The sequence below is a fragment of the Hippocampus zosterae genome, chromosome 19 (assembly GCF_025434085.1).
Source record: "Hippocampus zosterae strain Florida chromosome 19, ASM2543408v3, whole genome shotgun sequence".
In the NCBI taxonomy this organism is placed as follows: domain Eukaryota; kingdom Metazoa; phylum Chordata; class Actinopteri; order Syngnathiformes; family Syngnathidae; genus Hippocampus; species Hippocampus zosterae.
In genome coordinates, this window is record NC_067469.1 from 3,203,143 (window position 1) to 3,220,498 (window position 17,356).

Consider the following 17,356-nt stretch of genomic DNA (forward strand, 5'->3'; position numbering starts at 1 on the left):
ACTTCACTCTTGACGATTTTGCAGCCTGCCGTCTCAGCTATGGCTAAGTTAGGCTACGGCCACAGAGATATCTCCATTACGGTGCGATTCATATGCCTCTAGAATGGAAACAGGAGTTGAGAACATTCAAAGCGAGATTCTCCCATCTCTTGATTGCAACTCCACGCACTGATGCTCGACAGCAGGTGGGCATTTCTGATAGATTTGATGCAATTACAGTCTCGAAACTGTGCTCACATTGATGTAAACAACAACTAGTAAGTGTGTCAGTTTCCAATTTATGTTTTTTTTAATGTGATGTGCATGTTTAAAGTGAACAGGCTTATGGTAAGTTTGGTAAGTTATGGTAAATTTATTTTGTTAGAAAGCATGTAATTGTTAAAATGATTTTTCTTAAAATATGGATGAATCCCACTCTCCCTAGTATTTTCATGCATTTAAAATGAATAGTAGATAGCAATAGTTATCATTTTTATGGTTAACGTCGTCGTGATTCAATCGAGGAAATTTGTCCGAATGCCCATCCCACCTAGTTAAAAATGTTTTAAAAATAATTTCCTCAAGTAAACATGCCTCACAAATTGCTGCAGCAGAATATGGGAAGAAGCTCCATTCTCAGCACAGTCGTCCCATTGACAGGTTCACATTTAAGTCAGGCCCGTGATCCATCACAATTTACCATGGCCCTGCCAAGGTTCGGGTCTAACTCGCTTAAAAAACGTCCGCTCAATTGGATGGGGTCTCAAATTTGGTACACCGCGCTGGGACAACGAGATAAGGGAGTGGATGAAGAGCAAGAAGGAATGCTAGTGGCTCATGACCGACAAACTCAACGGTGACTCCCACCCTTTAAGATGAGTCAGGAGCCCTGCTTGGCCATCACTAGTGAGGCGGTGTGATTACATTCACTGGTACCGTACTGTACCTCTGGGGACTTTTCGGCGAGGTAGAGCCCCTCAGTGGCTCTGATTGTCAACTGTACGTTTGGGGACTGGTCTTTTTGCAGCAAGAGTTGAAACAGTGGCCAAAGTGTAGGGGGATTTTTTTTTTTTTTTACTCACGCACAGAAATAATCAAACAACCAAAATGTTGTTGAGGCAAACAGATTTTCAATGACCGTTGCTACCACCCAGGTGATGGACACGATGAAAGAAACGGCCTCGGAGACTTGGAAAAAGGTGCTTGTGTTTGGTTTTGAACCCAATTTTACTACGGTTTTCTATTTCATCCCTCATCCAACACAGTATGTTTTAACTGCAACCGGTAAAACTGGCACAGTAAGTATTTGAATGTTATATATATTTATATTTATGTATATACCTGTATATTTCTACAAAATTGTACAATTATATACAAATATGACTGGAACAAAAATGGAGCTTTTGAAGCCATCCTCATTTGTTCTAAATTATAATTTTTAAAGAGACTTTTCATTCATTTTATGGTTCATAACCTCAAGCTACAATGTTGTTAAACCCTTCTATAGAGGGTTTGGTCCCGCCCCCCTCCCACTTCCCCCCCAAAACTGTCCTTTTTTATTTGGGTGGTCAACCCACATACATTTTATTTGTTGAAATATTCAAAATTGGCTTAAAACAAAAGTATAAACTGAAGGCCGTTGTGACAGAACACATTAATTGGAATCATTTAAATATATTCATACTTGCCTATCATTTTTTATGTTGCACTCATCACAAAATTATTTGAAGGGTTTGTAAAGTTATTCACAGTATACGCAGGTGGTAGAAATGTTTCTACATGGAGAAATTGGAATGAACGTGAATTAATATACGTGTGCAGAGACAAACCACCTTGTGAATTGAGCGTCAGATATTACCGGTCGATCATTTTACTTGAATGGGAATTTTTGTTTTTTGTTTTTGTCTGACCCCTGCCCCCCCCCCCCTCTCCCCAACCCCTCCTCCCAGACAACCGAGGAAAGACAATGCTGCTCTCATTGGCACTTGTTGATCTAAAGATCAGCTACCATCTCGCTCACATTCTTGTGTCACCTCAGTCTGAAGGTGAAATCACACGAGGGGTCTCTCGGAGGCTGCTAAAGGAACTTTATAACAGATGACAGACTGTGTCTGCAAAGCGTAAAGGGACGAACAACAGCCTTTTTACGTGAACGCCGAGTGTTATAATGGCTTCCTCACCCCGTCCTTTGGAATGACAGATGGGCGTGATTAGAACGACATCGACATGTAGGACATGGGCCCACTGGTGTACTTCCTGCACCACAGTTCGAGACTGGCACTTCTGTGGCCGCCTGTCTGGCCGCACATTTCCTGCGGCTTAGGGACCTTTTGCTTTTTGTTGATCTCCCATGGGAAGTCCTCGATCGGAAGCGGGCTTGCAGGGCTGCCCGAGCCCTCTGGTGTGCTCTCGGGGGTTCCCTCTATGATCTCAATTCGGGGTGGGTTCATGAAATCCATGATGCTAAACGGCGCCGGTTCAGGTTGACACATCACTGACTTGTCCTGTGTGTGCTGCCGGATCGACCAGCTGGATCCCGCTTGGATTCCAATGGAGACTCTGTCTTGCGTTTGCGTGGCGCCGTCGCTGCACGGCTCCCGACACAATGTCCACATGTTGTAACACTGAGTGAAGTTGAAGAAGTTGCTGTTGAAAGTCTTCAGCTCCCCGCAGACGTCTCGCCGCAGCTCTGCCAGCTCGTAGCGCATGGCCGAGATCTCGTCCTTCCACTGCATGTTGAAGGCGGCGACCATGTTTGCGGATTCCTTGAAGGCCTGGATGGCTTGGGGGACGGGCGGCTCAGTCGTGGCCATGGGCGAGGCACTGGGGACCCTGTACGATGGCGGCGTTGCCGGGGGCACCGAGATGGCCGTTACGGTGGAGCTAGTACTGTGCTGGCTGCGAGCAGCCACCGTCTCTCTCTCCAGCCTCTCTAGCTCTGCATAGGCAGACGAGCTGGCACCGTCATCGTCCTCTATCATGTCGTCATTTAGAAAAGAGGTCGCATCCACAACATCATATCCCTCTGGAAGAAAGATTTAAATATGCAAGGTGAAAGGAACAGCTGGAGTGTGATGTGATTGAGGTTCTCAACTAGAGAATCTGCTACACAGATCTATGGCAAACATACAGTATGTGAGTTGGCCGGCGAGTCCGGCACAAATGCTGCAATTTAATGCTTCATCTGGGATTGTTTGGAGTCATGCATACAAAATTAGTGATGTAAATCATTGTTTGCATTATGGATTCGGGTATTTTATTTTTTTTGTGCCGTCTCAAATTAACCGCAATAGTTGTCACAGAACTCACATACTGCAGGCTTTTCACAATGTTTTTACACTGCCTTCTCAGTCGTGTCAAAGAATACCAAGCTCCTTTCCATCTTTTTACTGCACAGCACAGAAAAGAGTGGTGTCAAGCACAACAATCATCATCAAATCAGCACTTGATTATTTGAGAATTGGTTCCTGAAAATGTTGGTTTCTGTGAGGCTATTAGTTAAGTGCCATTTAGTGCAAACAGAAAGATGTCTAGAGAGTGATAGATCCACAACCCACTGGACCAAAAAACAGTTATGAACCCTATTGAACATATTAGGTCCAAGGTGACTAATTTAACCCCCCCGCACACTACTCCCAACTTGATGGCTGCACAAGGGAGAGCTGCAATCCCACAGTCAAAGACAGCTGACAGACTCAATGCCAACGGGTATACTTTGCCGCCCCCTGCTTTTAACAAGAAGCCACACTTTCATGGGAAGAAGAAGAGAAAAAAAAATAGACGTTCACATATGAGACATCTGAGACAGTGGCGACTCTATGATTGCAAAATGAAAACATTTGGATTATTGGGAAGTAGACATCTCTCAAATATTTACATTTACAAATATCTCCGCACACTTCATACAAACAACTCACAAAAGTCAGCGTTGCGTTTGCCTGCGTCCTTGATCCATCACAGAAATTGAGTTTTTGTGAGTTGTTTGCTCCAAATGACAAGAGTCAGTCTACCAGTTCCCTTATAGAAGGTCTATAAGTTAAGAGCTATTTTATTCACTGAGAAGGCAGTGCAAACACATATGCATAGATATATGTATGCTTCAGTATCAATAGAATACCTGCAACAACCATCACTGATGCCTCCAGTTGTTCTTTCCCCCTGGTTATCCTTCGAGACGGTTGGTCAAATGGAGAGGGGTTTGCCGCTCATCTGCCCTACAGAGCACCACACGCGGGATCCCTTCCCCTCCCGCTATCCTCGGTGGACACGTTCATACGATTCAGACATAAACTAGGTCTGCTCGTATGCTACCGTGAAAAACGTTATTAGTGGGATCGATTTCTGTCCCAACCAATCCAGGTAACGTTAATTTCTAGGCCACTCTTCCATCGGGACGTTGGTCGTATTGCACCGTAGGAGGGATAAAGCGTAAATGGGAGATCGCTAATCGCCATCCACGGAGCCCTTCCTCCACGTCGGCAAAACGTTAGCTGTACATTTGCCATTGAGTCCTCGAAAGTTGGATTGTTTGACCTGTTTCAAGTTCAGCAAATAAGACGGTGGGATTGGAGAGCACTCAAATCTGTCCTCAGTGCTTCTATCACGGAGGGGAAATTGGAGATGGAAACCAAATTGAAGTTGATAGGTTGAAATAAATGACCAAAATCCTAATTGAACAGGGAAACCAAAACCCCACATTCTTTTCCATTTGAAATGGTCAGAAAAGTCAAGTACAAAAAGCAGGGTATGGTGAGCATAAGTGCACATATTTCAAGAAAAAAAATGTTTCAATAGGGTTCATAGCTTTACTCTTTACGGCAAACACCAAATGCAATTGGTGAGGGAACTGCTGCAAAAGCTCTGCTTGCACAAAGAAACCTAACTTTTGGAACAGTATTGCAAATATCGTGTCACATAAAGATGTGTCCTGGAATTATGGAGTAAATTTTCAGTTTGTAGAGTTGGATATTTAACTTCAATTGGATGAACCGGTGGTCGGTCTCGTGAGGGACACGTGTACATCAGTGTGCCTGACGGTGCTCTGCAGACATTTCATGTCACACAAGTACAGCAATACCTCAAATAGCCAAAGGCAAATCAGCGTTACCATGACCCAAATCGGTTCATTTGTGCAACCAGTATATATGTGTATTTCCTCTAGCGTTTGTTGACTTACCTTAATGTTATCGTATGGTTCTAGTTTTTAGATTGCCAATTACATGACCAGATCTTAATGTGCAGGTGCATGGGAGCAGGGGGAGGGGCAGGTAGTTTATTGTCCAAAGTTTTTTAAAAAATCTACCAGTCCCCGACCCCTTACCCGTGCCCTTCTTTCAGCCCTCTGTGAGACTCACAACAAATAGCGTATACATAAGAACACCACAGTTTCACATGCTCAGGGCCTTTTTCTCGTGGACATGCCATGTCATGTGGCTGTGCCGTGTTGTGCTATTGTGTGGTGGTGAGTGTATGCGACCCTCCCATCCCTTTTGCCGGTTTACAGCTTTGCAAATGGACAGGTAACCAATCGAGTGATGCATGGAGCGTGCAAAGTGACACGCAAGCAAATCCATCTAAGGGCAATGAAAAAAAAAGAAAGAAAAAGGAAAAAAAAAAGAAAAACTGCTTGGCATCTCAGAAAATCAAGGGTTCCCCACTGTACATATGTAGGTATGTCAAGTTTGTGGTCATGTATAGGATGCATGAGGATATGTGGTCTAGGCCCTCTCTCATTTAGCGGGTTATTGTTTTACCTGTTGTGGATCTGAGAGTTGAAGTGACAGTGGAGGATGTCATTGAAGGCAAGCAGTCGTCATCTTGGGAATAACCAGCCTGTATTGCACGGAGGTAACTGTGGCTTCGAGTGCGGAACGAACCCGGCAGGTCCAAGGCCTCCATAGCCTGGGATTCTACTTCACTAAAAACGGACTCGCAAACTGACTCAAACTGGCCATTGATCTCAGTCTCACTCACCTGAGAGACAAAAACAGGAATAGCAGTCCTTAATTTTTCCTCTTCCTTTCTCTTTCTCACTTTGATTCTTCCCCTTTGCACAGCAAATATGAAGGAGTGTTAGCATAAGGACATGCCACTGACAATTCCCAACCAACTTCAAACTGCATAAAAGTCAAAATCAAATAAAAGAGAGGATAGAGCACAACAAAACACAGTCGGACATATGTTAGCTTTGAATTGCGCAGCAATTTTTCATGTTCCCTAAACCCCTTCCCCCACAGGACTATTTCATACCCATTTCTACAAAAAAAACATACTGTAATACTTTCCAGTGGTCCATTAGCTCTTCCAATCGTGTCCTTTACTCTTCATAATAATAACTGCATTTAAACAGTTGACTGGTATTATCAGTCTGCACTAATCCCACTGCTATTCTCAGTAAATGTTTCACACCAATTCTTTAATAGAGTAAAGATTGTAGGCTGATGGTATGCTTATTTTCGATCTCGGACAAAAACACATTTTCCTCTCCTTACTTGTTCTCCATAAACGGACTTCACAAATCATTTTACTGTCGCAACCACCAGGGTCCAAAGCAGCTCCAGAACAGACTCGCACAACTGATAGCAGCGTATGAAAAGGGAAATACCTGGAAATGTTGATGTGTGGTTAATTATGATGCTTTGTCTCACAGCCCCTGTGCCTAGCCGCTAATCTTGTGACGTAAGTAGCAGTTAGCTCTTTCGCACGTTCGTCAGCTACGTTATTGCTTAGGCCTGCAGGATGACAAGTGACTTATATATCAGTGGCCTTTTCAACACATGCAGATTTGCTCTCTGATGAAAAAACTTTTTTTCCTCCTCATATTTGGCAATGGTTAACTGTCAAATGAACATGAAATGCTGTTGTGTGTCTGGATGTAAATCAGAGAGGAAATTAAATTATGGATACAGGTCAACAACTTGATGCTTTTTGACCTCAGTCCATAAAACACAATTAGCTCTTGACCTCCAATAAAACCGTCTCAATATCTGTACCGTTCTAAAGATACATTCGGTAAAATGAAACAAATATCTCGGTTGCTTTTAGAGAAAATGCGCGTTTGGCACTCACCTGGCTGACGCAGCTAGCCTGACTGAGGGTGCTGACAGCGCGCATGTAACTCTGGTTGCGAGAGCGGAAGGGCGGCGGATGAAAGGTGGTGGCGGGGTCCAACGTAACACTCGGGTGCGCCCGCATGTCTCTCATGGTTTGCAAGCGGTAGCCCGGGCTGAATAAGAACGAGGGCAATTGACAAACAAGAAGTCAAACATGGACCATCGATTGATTTACACTATGCGACCTGCTGACTGGCACCTTTGCCTGTTCATTAAGCCGATGCTGATTCTCTGTATTCCTTCATTAATTAAAAAGGCTTTGGATTGATCTGATTCCGATGCCCACGTGAAACCATTTTTAATGGGAGAAAAATATATTCCTCATTATAGATTGAGGTCAATGGGTTGTTCATGGGAAGTTTACTGTCATGAGATCAATTTCCATTCAGTCGGGTGTCCAACAATCCAGAAATTGCTTAAGTCACCTGGCATCTATAGTGCCGATCTACTTATCTCCTGTTGTTGAGTCCAAGAATAGAATATATATATACTGGTTTCTCTTCAACCATATGGCACGACTAGATTGGCCTCCAATGCTACAAAAGAAGTCTGTTTGGACTAAAGTAGGAGTAATCAGAACCCTGCTGTGACAGCACCAATGAAAATAGAAGTGAGCGGGCTGAAGGATGGCAGATGCATGACGCCCCTCTACATTCTCACATTTTTGGCTTTGTTTCGCACTGCCTGAAAAAAAAAGAAGCCCTGGAGAGCAACATGCGCTATTAAAGCATACGCAGCGAGAAGGATGGGTGGGATGTTTCATCGTTTGTAGGGGAAATTTAAATGAATGAAATGTTTGTTCGTTTTTTCTGACAGAATAAGAGAATCCGATTCAACGAAGGATTAATTTGTCACCATGCGCTTGCAGTTGATTTGGTTTTAAGAATTAGCTCAATAAAACAAACCATCGAAAAAAAGGAAACAAATAGCCACGGATACATTGGACCAGACCTACCTATGGGTGTCGAAATGGGGTCTCTGCATGGCTGACTTGAGAACCAGAGCATCCGGCCGAACGCATTTCTGTGGGGAGGTCTTGGGGCTTTCAGAATCGCCGCTATCATCATCCACCTCTCCCATAGCTTTGACGTAGCTACTGCTCCTCATCCGCCGACATGGGATCTCATCATCCTTCTCCCCAGGGTATCCTCCCCACTCATCTTGAGGAACCTGGCGGTTTATTTGTGTGATGAACAAAAGGTGCAAGTCCCCTCGATGAGACCACGTGTCAGACTTGGCAAACGAGCGATATTTACAAGTACAATGCAGCCCAATTAGCCAAACAAGGGCGACGACTGTTTCAGATATTGAGACATTGTATTCCAAGTTGCATAAGCTCTTGCCTCATTAGCTGTAAAGAGAACATTCCACTAATATAAACTTGTTTCTCTCTGCGCACCCCATGGGTATTGGATCCAGTCTACTTCAGTTTCGATCTGCAAATGTAATAACGTACTTTGCAGTACATTAGGAGGCCCAAACCATGTCACTCGGTCTGGGCGGCCCTGAGCATAGGTGTGCTACGATGAAGGTTGATATAATGAACATCCTGCTCTCCATATCTGCCCTTTTCTGATGATTGTGGGTCACGCATACTTGTCTATGCAGTAAATCCACTGCACAGCGAAACTAACTCGGGCTCATTGTCCCTATAACACTCTAAGAGTGACTCACTTTGCTCAATAATACGGCTCGTTGGCTCCAGCACTGAGACGAGTGGCTGATTACTCCAATTTTCAGTCATGTGAGACTTCCTCACTTGACAAACGTGCCTCAGATGTGCAGAAAGGAACAACGAGACGCAGCATGAACATATGCAGGGCTTTTGACACACCACCATGAACACAATTAAGAGTCTTAAGTTTTGAATATTGGTGTTTTTGGACCTGGGACAAAGCCAGACGAGACAAAGTACAAGCACAGAGAGAATGGCACCATTGTGTAGCTAAAAGTGGTGTGATAAATGTTCTGGTGTGTCAAAGTCTTGAATAGAGAAAACCAATGTTTACAAAGCACTTGAAAACGATATCTCTAGTAATGTCTGTGCATTACTTTTTGTGCAACACCTTTCGAAATTCTCATGAGAGCATGCCGGATGTGATCAGGTGGCAGCTGGAGGGACTCCGCCGGCTGACTCATCAGCTTGTTAAACGCCAGTCAGAGAGCTGCTGTATTGACAGTCGCTCAACAGCTGCTACTTGGGAGTCTTCAGCGAGATGTGTGCGCAGATATTCAGACCACTTTCGCTTTCTAATTACAGACAGGAGTAGTTGATTGTATTGTGCAGCTAATTTTGTCAATAGGTTTTCTCCATCTTTTGGCAAATGTACTTTGTATCAGGGTCTTTTAGTCACCTCTTTGTTCTCAGTCTCACTGTGACAATGATCGACTCAGTTGTGCTGTAAAAAACACAATCGTTCCCAGTGGTGTCCACACAAAAGGGAATCCTGGTTAAATATATCGTGATCTCAGTCTCAGGGACGCAGTCATTGACTCGTAGATAGCATTGGGGAATCCAAAAAGCCTCTTTGCTTCATTGCTAATCAATAAATCTGTCACGTTTTATTTATTTTTTTGCCCTTGGGTGTTTGTGGATATTGATCTGAGTCCTAGTTAAATTGGAAATGCAGAGTTTACCAATATTACTGTGCCTTGCATTACATTCCGCATTTTCCTGTGGCTGCAGTCACCCCCCATTAATGAGAGATTGCGTGTGATTCTGTAACTGTATTGTGCAGTCACACTAACCTGTAGATAGTGACAGGTCCGTGAAGGCTTCAGGTCTGTGTGCATCATGGTTTTCTCTAGGTTGAGCGATGACTTTCGATAAGCCTCCTTAGCCTGGCTAACTGTCAGCGTAGACCAGGAGCTCCTCTTCATGAATTTGCCTTCGGGCGCCATTGCCATACTGTCACAGGCTATGCACTTGACGTCGTTGTTACTCTTCGAGGCCTTGAGTGACAGGTCTCCAAAGTGGTGTCCGTGTATGGAATCTGGGTAACAATGGGTGATATGTTCCCCGTGCTGTCGTGACATAACACTGGGAGTGCGGTAGGTGCTATCGCTGTCCAGATTGTCGTCGGAGCTCCACCAGCCGCCAGATCGTTGCTTGCGTTCTTTGCTCTTGCTCCTCTTGCTCCCGTGTTTGTTTGTCTGATGGCCATGATGATGGTAACCCCCTGATCCTGCGCCTCCGACGATGTCGCCTTTTGTCCCATTCATCTTTGACGATCCCTCCAGGGAATGGGACTTTGTGAAGAGCTTCTGGACTGAATGAACAAGGTGTCTGATGCGGCCAGGACTCTCGCTGCGTTGTTCGGCGGTGGTGGATGTGCGCTGGTACTGTAACGTGTGGAAGCCATCCCGGTGGAGTGGCATTTGCTTCTCAAACTGATCCAGCAGATTGGCAGGGAGGCGATTGCTCTTGGTGCCGCCGTGATGCGAGGAGGCGGCGGCGGCGGCGGCTGCGGCGGCGGCAACCGCCGGCGAGGTGGCAGAGGCGGTGATGGCGACGCAGTCGTCCCGTGTTGCTGAATCGTAATACTGGGAGCTGTAGTGCATTCGGGGGAAGGTGCTGCTGGAGATGTGGTCGGACACGGCAATGGGAGGCATCACAACCGGGGACATCATCATACAGTCGGAGTGGATGGAGCTCCGTGGTGAGTAGCGATGTTGGAAGTCCATAGGGCAGCTCTCTGTTGGGCTGAGCAAGTAGGAGGTGTGGCGGGAGTCCGAGCCATGGTGCGGGTGGACGTCATGCACGTAGGGATCATAGTCGAGGCCATGGGGTAAAGGGATTTGGTGTTGGGAGCGACTTCCCGATAAGCCCTTCATGTTCCTGGCCGGAGGGAGGTGTCTGGCTTCATTGAACTTTCGAGACCGGGACCAAGGTGCAAACGTCTGGTCTGCTTCAACGAGTAAGACAGAAAGAAAAAAAAAACATGAGGAAGAATGTTTAAAAACAAAAAAAATATCCCAAGAATTCTACTTGTATTCACTTCATAAATAAATTCTAAAATCGTTCGATTGTGACAGCGCTACACTCTATTCACGCATGGCATGCATTGCATAATCAGGTGTGATATTTCTCTGGGTGAAATTGAATTTGAAATGAAATTGTCAGCCATTTAATTGCATAATCGCGCAGGAAGCGACACCACTAATCAGGAGGAGGAAATTCAGATAAAAACATTGTAGAGCGGATACAATGTGGGTTGGAACAAATGAGCTATTTTCAACTTCCCACCGTTGTACCTGCACCCTGAGCTCATTAATTACTCCTCTCCTCTGCAGCAGGAAACCCCAGCGTAGAGCAGTGCACTCCGTCTTACATAATGCTTGGGATCTCTGATCTCGCGCACCATTCGAAAGGAGCCAGAAATAAATTGCACCGTTGTCATGGTAACCGCTGCTGAAAAACCCAAGGTTCTCTAACAGGATTTTCAAGGTTGTTTCGGGTGGATCCGATCCACCAAGAAGAGGCTAAGGGCACATTCTGTGCATAATGTCACAAAGCTATTTGAGCTTAGCATGGTACTTTGGTGCGTATTTTTGAATAATTCAAATGTGGTGACCAGCACTTAAGTCAAATGAATCGCATTCTATGTGTCCATGAAAGTATCCACAAAGCGATGTTCCAGTGAGACTCCTGTGACTTTGAAACACAGCTGAATTGACACTGCTTCCCGTCCGCAATATTCTGTTTCCGTATTGATCTTTATATATAATGCATTCAATTTCTTTCTGACGTGATTCAGTGACTTCATCTTTAGACTACCTTAAATTGTTGCGCTAATCTCTTGCATTTAGTTCTCCAGTAAAACTCTCAATCGCCATCTGTCTGCACACCAGCAACACATTTTAAAATGTCTCGTGCCGCTCCCACCTAATCCGTAGGACTCAACCGCCGCATTCATTAGAGAGCGGAACAAGCCCAAAGCGGGTTTCGTAGCAGAGCAAGAGGCTGATGACCAAAAGATTGTCGATTTCTGGGGAACTTGTCTCAAATAGAAAAGAAAAAAAACTCAAACAACAGCACAAACCAGCCCGAGGTGGCCCAGGTCATCCAGTATTTCCAGCAGTCTGCTTTGCACTATTTGCCAATGCATAGTGGCCAGTGTACCATTTTGTGCATGTGTGGGAGGTGACATCAAGGCAGAGGATGCTGGCAGGCTCAACAAACTGACAGAAAACAAACTTATTGTGTCATAGGGCTGAATTCTCTCCAGGCGGTAGTAGAAGGGAGGATGAGTTTCTGAACTCTGTCTCGGACAATACTGCCCACTCCCTTTGCGATATTTAATGCATGGAGGAGAGCTTTCACCTCTATAATTTCCCTGGATTGACCTTTGGAGGTTTGTTCAAGTGTCTGACCAAACCTATATCTGGCTGCTCAATATAAGATTCCAAAGAGTTTTGTTAAAGCACTTAAGCAAGGGCACCTACTGCACTTTGACTTAATTATGGTATGAGAAGAGATTTAAAACATTACAAGGATGAGCTGGGGTGGAAGTGGGTGCATAAAGCAAATGGAGAAAAAAAATATGATACATTCGTTGAACTTCACCAGGTCACCTTCACCATCCGTTTGACCTCGCATGTTCTTCTGGATGAATACTCCCAATGACTTTCCATTTCGTAAACCTTTTCCACTATACTGACAGCTGCAGCAATACCCTATTTTGTTCAATTTTGTGTTTCTGCGGCTGTCCCGATGCTTTGACATTTCCACTTACATTGTCATTTACAGAACACTCATTGAATGCTGCAGACGTGAGCTTTCTTGCCTAGCATCTTACGCAACCGTTACTGTGGTGTAAGCGCCGCAGGCTATTTCCTCACGACCTTAAATCTGCTTTTGTCAGCACCTGATGCAGCTTGTAACCCACTTTCATCCTGAGAAAGATGTCACACATTAGGGGGGGTATGAGGGCCAGCGTAGCAGAGAAAAAAAAAGACAGGGGAAAGCCTCACTGCGTGCTCTACTCTTAGACTGCGGGGAGACTAGTGTGCTGCTGGCTGCTAAGGTATAGCTAAATCTGTGCGGCATTGCTCCAGTCATCTCCTGGCCATGCATTTCCCAAGATGGTTGCATAACTTGGCATAAATGAAGCCTTCCTCCTCCACACCAGTACGCAGCTAGCTAAATGCCACAGGGAGGCACGGAGCAACAGGCAGCCAAACTGTAGCGCATGAATCACTGCGGTGAAAAATATTTTCCATGTGCTGATTTTTTTTTTTTTTAATCGCTGGTCACCAAGCATAAGCTCCCGATTGATCTTACACTTAAAAAGTATTTACTCACACAGATACTCCCCCTGACCAATGAATATCACCCAAGGACTGCAAGTTAGTGACGACTCACTCTTGCCATCAAAGATCTAGTCTATGACTGTGAAACTGGGATTGCAATCTCCCCTTGGAACTGAATCGTTATATGCTTGCCCGGCCTATATTTGACACTTACAACATTACAACACAATTGAATCAGCCACTATAATCATAAACCGAAACACAATCTGAGCAGGTGGGAAGAGTCTGTTACGACAATGCTGACGGGAAAAACATTATCTCAATTAGATTTCATAGAAGCCAATTGAAGACTTTAATTTGCTCTGTCGGCGTGATGTATTTTGTGACCGGTTTGCTTTCCACTTTAGCTGTTCTTGTCGGAGACAGACACTGACTGATTCTACTGTGACGCCGCACACTTTGGACCACAGCCCCTGTCCCTTCTCTGCACACTTATACAGAAGAAACGGCCAAATAAGGATCTCATAATTCCTCACTACTCACTGCGCAGTAGCCCGTAGAGCCTCCTACGCTAACACCACTACACACACAAAAACCCTTCAAAAGGAAGCTTGGCCTGAAACAATCCCTTCCAAAATGACTAGAAATGGTCATAACACATTATCGTAATCCAGTACATGATACTATAGTCGACTTTTGCTTTTTTTTACTTTCATTTCACAGTTGCGGCAAAAAATGACTGACATGCATACATTTGCTTTCGCTCGCATTATTTCATTGAGATTAAGAGTAAATGTGTAAAGGGCATGTTTGCTTCGTTCAGATAAAGTAGGAAAAGCTGACACGTGAAAGCCACTAATACAAAATGTTGACGTTCGTTACACAATCTGTGTAATGAGTCATCGGGTGCACTTAACCTGCTTTTGTGCTCGTTGCTTGCCTCTGCCTTTAACATGCCATTTATTATTTTTTTTTAAATGAGAAAATAAATGTTATCTGCATGCCATACTCTACTCAGAAAAAGTTAGGGATATTTTGCTTTCGGGTGAAATTTACGAGCGCACCTAAAATGCACCATAACCTTTAATTTGCCTTTCTCTAAAGGCACGGAGACACCAAGCCAACGTCGGCCATCAATGACAACTGACATGGGACACTCCACAATGACGGCGACTCGCACATCCTATGAGAGGTAACATTCTATACCATCATGCGGCGGTAGCCAGTGCTCCTCATTAAAAAAAATAAAAAATAAACAAATGAAACGATGCAGTGCACGCACACACACACACACACACTCACAAAACCCCACTTCAGCCTGTCACTCTGAGCATTATTCATATTGACGTCACTCACAGCCAGTGGGTAATAATATTTGAATCAGAGGGCTGATTTGAAATTCAAACGTTTTCTAATCATCATTAGCGAAGTTGAACTTATTATGAGCCGCTCGCACTGATCATATGTTTAAGTAGGTAACCTAAACGTTTCAGATATATTTTAATTTGACAAAGCTTTATTCATCGCGATTGATTGTTTACTACAGCCAGTAGTTGTTCCCACCAGCATCAAATGGATGAATTCCCATCAATCAATGCTCATAATAAGAAAGTCCAAGAAACTTGGTGAGGACCTCTAAAGGGCATTTTATCGATCCACCCAAGTTGGAAAAAGCGTTGTGTAACCATTTCTAGACTTCTGCATATTCCAAGGTCATCAGTTTAGACCCTCGTGGTGAAGTGCAGGGTACAGTAAACCCAAAACAAATGTTTTTAAAAATGTCATACATTCATCACACAAAGTTCAAATAAATCACTAAACATTATCTCGTATTTGCCATTATTTTATATTTTACATTCAGCCTGTGATGGTTGTTTGTTAACCATTGATCACAGTTTATGATAACTTCACACTACTCGAGTATCCTTTGCCAACCCTTACATCAGTTCCATTTAGAGAAAATAAATTACAGAAGTAAACAAGACTGCGTCCTAATGCATCATTCATAAAGTTCATAAACACATTACGCTTTAAGTGGGGAAACCCTCGTTTTCACAGATGGGGCAAGAGCTGCGTTTGCTTTATGCCTGAGTGTGCCACTCATTGATTTTACCGCAGGGAAAGTGATTTATCTGAATAATTTGAGGGAGCTGGGAAACTATGTGCATAAATTATTAGGCAACACTGCTTTGATTTATTTAGGCACCTCAACCAATACACACTGACTTGAATGTGCATGTGCAGAGTACCTAGCCATTGGGTGTTTGGGAACCAGATGGCTGATCGGCGATGTATAATATTCTCTCACAGACTCGACTCGAGGGATGGCAATTTGTTGAGTTCTGTTTTTATTTGCTGCATATAAAAAAAAAAGCTTCCTTACCCCATGAAGAAAAACGAGTTCTCAAAATCTCAGCCTTTCATTCCAGGTCGACCACTGCTCCTTAATTACAGCATTATATAAGTAATATTTGTGCAACAAGTCATTAGTTGTTTATGCCGTTTTAACCACGAGTGGGATGTTGTGCACCTCTTGGTGTCATTGCTTTTGTTTATGAGCAAAGCTACATGTACGGGTACTTATCTCCCTTTTTCCCACCGTGTGAAAGGACATTTGCAGAACCTCCTCGAGGTCTCTGTTAGCACAGGGCAGAGACAGGCTGCTAATGAAAGTAAAAACGGGATGCTGTGATAATTACACTTACAGCAAGATCAGCTGCTCTTCGGAATCCATTATCATATAATTAGACCGGGTCGGTGACGACTTTGCACGTTTTCCTCATGACAAGTAATGAAACGATCAATATGGTGGCCATATGTTACTCGGGGAGAAGCAGGAGTGATCCCGCTTTGATTAACTCATTCACTCCCAAAGACGTTTTTAAACGTCTTTTCAGACTTGGTCCAGAATTGGCTGGTACTGAATGAGTTAATAGGCCCAAGGCTGATTAGGAGAAGAAAACCAGGACACAAACGAGCAGAGTTAGATCAGACGCCAATCTTCTGTAGATATCAGTACAATATTATATATTGACTCAAATCTGCCTGTGAACAACCGTGCTCTCTAGTATCTGCTGTGTGTTCAGCTAAGAGTGCACTCAACAGCACATTTTTCACACACACACACACGCAACTTACAACGTTGTGCAAGATGGCTAATGATTGGCTAATTAGATAGCTCCCTACTCCATTCATGGTTGCTAGTTTTATTGTTATTTTAAGGGACTTCTGATTGCAGCAGTTACATTCCCCACTGTGTGTTCAACTGTCAGACAATAGATTTTGCAACAAAGTCAAAAACTGTGATGGTAGTTTATTTTATTGACTCCAAAAAAAAAAACCCCTCATTGCTTCGAGGACAACAAAGTACAGTCACAAGCCACAGAAACACACAAGTCGCTTAAAAGTTCAACTACAGTATTAATTTGAATTATTTCTCTCCAAATTTTACAATTTTTTTAAACTTAACCAGATTAGCATGAAGTGAAAAAGCTGGAAAGCTGTTCTTCGAGTTTGCTGAGGAACACCATTGCACGTTTAAATGTTTTAACACCCACAGTCAGCGCTCAAAGAACTTAGCCTTCACTGTGCCTTTTCTAAAAGATATATGAGTGTAAGGGTACACACACACAGACACGCACACACACACAAAATATTGGTTGCCAAGCAACACCGGATATGTCAGTAGGAGACGGAAAGGTAGAGCAAAGCTGCATCATTGTATTTTTTTTTTTTTCAAGAGGGGAATGAAACTGAGAAGACAGAAACTTTTGAGTCCGGGCAGTTTTGCCGCTCCGCTCCCACGCCATGCCTGACACGAGCACGCTTCCACCTGTAAATGTCATGTGCAATCGTGTATTTATTTATTAGCAATCACCGCATTGAGAAAATATGATACAACTTTTGACGTTGGCTTCGCGTATCGCTAGTAGCAATTTGTGTGACTCTGCTAAGAACTATGCCAAAATACATCTGGAGTGTCCCTGCTTCTGCGGTGTCAAATTTCCCTTTCA

General features: G+C 43.9%; 1 protein-coding gene across 12 annotated transcripts in view; it reads right to left on the bottom strand.

Moving 5' to 3' along the window:
- LOC127592078 (disks large-associated protein 2) overlaps window positions 1-17,356 on the bottom strand; it is a 39,611-nt gene that overhangs the window by 11,207 nt on the left and 11,048 nt on the right. For 4 of the 12 annotated variants that reach the window (XM_052052517.1, XM_052052518.1, XM_052052515.1 and 1 more), the window contains 4 exons: window positions 9,840-10,999; window positions 8,047-8,261; window positions 7,048-7,204; window positions 5,733-5,952 (listed from right to left, as the gene is read on the bottom strand). In XM_052052517.1, coding sequence (XP_051908477.1) covers window positions 5,733-5,952; window positions 7,048-7,204; window positions 8,047-8,261; window positions 9,840-10,999 — 1,752 coding nt within the window. Of the gene's footprint in view, window positions 1-350; window positions 3,005-5,732; window positions 6,026-7,047; window positions 7,205-8,046; window positions 8,262-9,839; window positions 11,000-17,356 lie in introns of those variants that run through there. The other 8 variants (XM_052052516.1, XM_052052523.1, XM_052052524.1 and 5 more) reach the window with 4 other exon arrangements.